This window comes from Penaeus chinensis, chromosome 35, assembly GCF_019202785.1.
Source record: "Penaeus chinensis breed Huanghai No. 1 chromosome 35, ASM1920278v2, whole genome shotgun sequence".
Lineage (NCBI taxonomy): Eukaryota > Metazoa > Arthropoda > Malacostraca > Decapoda > Penaeidae > Penaeus > Penaeus chinensis.
Genome location: NC_061853.1, coordinates 32,459,026 through 32,461,525, shown reverse-complemented (window position 1 = coordinate 32,461,525; position 2,500 = coordinate 32,459,026). Strand labels below are relative to the sequence as shown.

General features: G+C 56.4%; 1 protein-coding gene across 1 annotated transcript in view; it reads left to right on the top strand.

Moving 5' to 3' along the window:
- Positions 1-2,500, top strand: part of LOC125044364 (ras and EF-hand domain-containing protein homolog) — a 13,019-nt gene that overhangs the window by 606 nt on the left and 9,913 nt on the right. Inside the window, exon 1 of the mRNA XM_047640994.1 lies at positions 1-1,570. This exon is cut by the window's left edge and continues 606 nt beyond it. Within this exon, the coding sequence (XP_047496950.1) occupies positions 1-1,570 (1,570 nt within the window). The remainder of the gene's footprint in view (positions 1,571-2,500) is intronic.

The following is a 2,500-nucleotide window of genomic DNA, read 5'->3' as shown; positions in this document are numbered from 1 at the left end:
TTTAGTGACGCAAGACTCGCTGGAAACTGGTACCGGCAACGGCGTACTCTGTCGGGAATCGTCCTTCTCCGATAGTCTGGAAGAAAGCAGCGCCAGTGATAGTTTGTTTTGCGTCAACGGCAGTGTGTCTGATATCTGTTCGCCCGATACTGGGAACGAGTTTAGTGACAGTTTGGAAGAGTCTTGTAGTGATTCTGATTTGACTGAGTACGTCGACAGTGATACGGGTTCCTTTTATTCGGTCCACTCTAACCTGACGACTCGAGGTGGTGACAGTAGCTTTTCGCTGGAAGAGACCGAGTACCCCAGTGAAACTACCTTGTACAATTCGACCCGGTCCGTCCACACCGCGTTCATATCAAGTGCCTCTTCCTTCGGGAGCTTCGGCACTCCGCGGTCCGAGCTGAGCCTCGCCAGCGTCCCCGGCCATCGTAACAGTTTCTGTGCCCACGCCAGTCAGCGGCGGTCCCTCGAGGCGCGGTCAGTGAGCGAATCGTCGTGGGAGTACGCCAGTTGCCCCGACCTCTTGCACACGCAACTCAGCCTCACCTCACCTCCCCCTGACCGCAACCGCAAGCCCTTCGTGGCCTCGGCCTCCTGCGCTAACCATCTCGGAGGAAGAAGGGCTGCTCGTTTGTCTCAAGGGATACCCTCGGCGGTGAGTTCGGACAGCATGAGTGCTATCGACGGCGCTCCTTCCCCCAAGCTGGGCGAAGACGGGGACAAGAAGAAGAAGGGACTCATGTCATCCTTCCGCAAGAGCCGCAAGACGAGCAGGAAGCTTCGCCTGCAGAAGAAGGCGGGCGACACTGACAGCATCTCGTCTTCGGTGTCGGCCGTGACCAGCGACGGTGAGCCGGAAATGGGTGATTCGGAAGCCAGCGCCCCCAACAGTCCCCTCCCCGTCAAGAACGACTTAATCAAAGCGGAGAAAGATGATGATGATAAAGGGGAGGATGCTATTGACAATATGGACAGCCACCAGGCCACCCACGAGAGGCTCAACGGCTCCTCCTCCCCTAAGGACTCGGCCGCCAGCAGCATGAACTCCTCGCCGGCTGTCTCGAAGAAGCTGAACGACGCTAAGAAAGCCGCTGACGAGAAGGAGGAAAGGAAGAAGGAAAAGAGCAAGTTCGGCTTCTTGTCTCGCAAGGATACCAAGAAGCAAAAAGCCGAACAGAAGGCTCCCGTTGAGTCCGAGGCCTTGCTCGCCAACACGGACCCTGATACGACTTCCCAGTCGTCGAGCATCAAGGAGGAGAAGGACGATGGCAACGATGAGGCCGCAGACGCAGTTTCTCCGCCGAATTCTTCTCCAGAAGCCTTCGAGAAGGCCGAGGACCCCTCTCCGGCCCCCGAGGCAGCTTCCTCACCGCCCGCCGAGACACGCAGCTCGTCCTTCCGCTCGTACATCTCTTCCGTTCAGTTTGTCAAGAACTGGACAGGAAGCGGCGACGCGAGAGGGAGCGTGGATGCTCCCGATTCTAAGGACGTGAAACCGGCCAAGCCAGCGATTGCCGAGGAAAATGACGCCAAGAAAACGTCATCGCCCAAGTCTCCAGCAAATGAGGTAACTTCCAAGCGAAGGACAACCGTCACCATTGTTTCTAAGCAGAAGGAATCTCCCCAGCTTATGCACTCTCCTTCGAGCAACAAGCGCGTCCGTGCAGTGGCTTCGTCCCCTTCTCTCTCTTCCGCCTCTTCTTCTCCCAAGGTAACCTTCAGAGCTTCTTCTATGGACAAACCCGCAGCCAGAGGCTCCTCGGGCGTCAGATCTCCCACTTCTATGTTTCATAAAGTTCCTCCCGCTAACGCTCTGTCTTCTTCCGCGAGTGACCCTCTTCTGTCCAGGACAAAGAGGAGCTTCCAGTCGCCGAAACAAGACAAGCCTCCGCCACTGCCGCCGCCGCTCACCGTCACTCCTCCCGAGGATGACGTCGGCCGTAGCGCTGACTCCCCTGGGGCGGAGGCGACCACACCGCCGTCCAGCCCCGAGGGCCAGGACCGCGATGCCCGGGAGACCCCCGAGGGAGATCGCGCGGACGCCGACCAACAGCAGCGGCTATTAGAGTCGTCCGGACAGACGATCGAGTCGTGGGTAGGGTTTATGCCTAAGTTGGACGGTCGTCGAGTAGTCGCTCCCTGTTGCCGCCTTTGCCCCTACCGCTTACTCCTGTAGGTCTCCTGTGGTAGTTGGCACCTCAATTCCCTGCTGCCCTTCACGCCTTGCATCAAAGGTTATGGTGTCCTGCTGAGACGATAGCAAGTGATTACAGATTCTCTTTTATCGGTGTATCTGATATGACGGCTCGAATGTTTTGAATTCATATGTGTGTGTGTGTGTGTGTGTGTGTGTGTGTGTGTGTGTGCGTGTGCGTGTGCGTGTGCGCGCGCGCATACATACATACATACATACATACATACATACATACATGCATACATGCATACATGCATACATGCATACATACATACATACATACATACATACATACATACATAC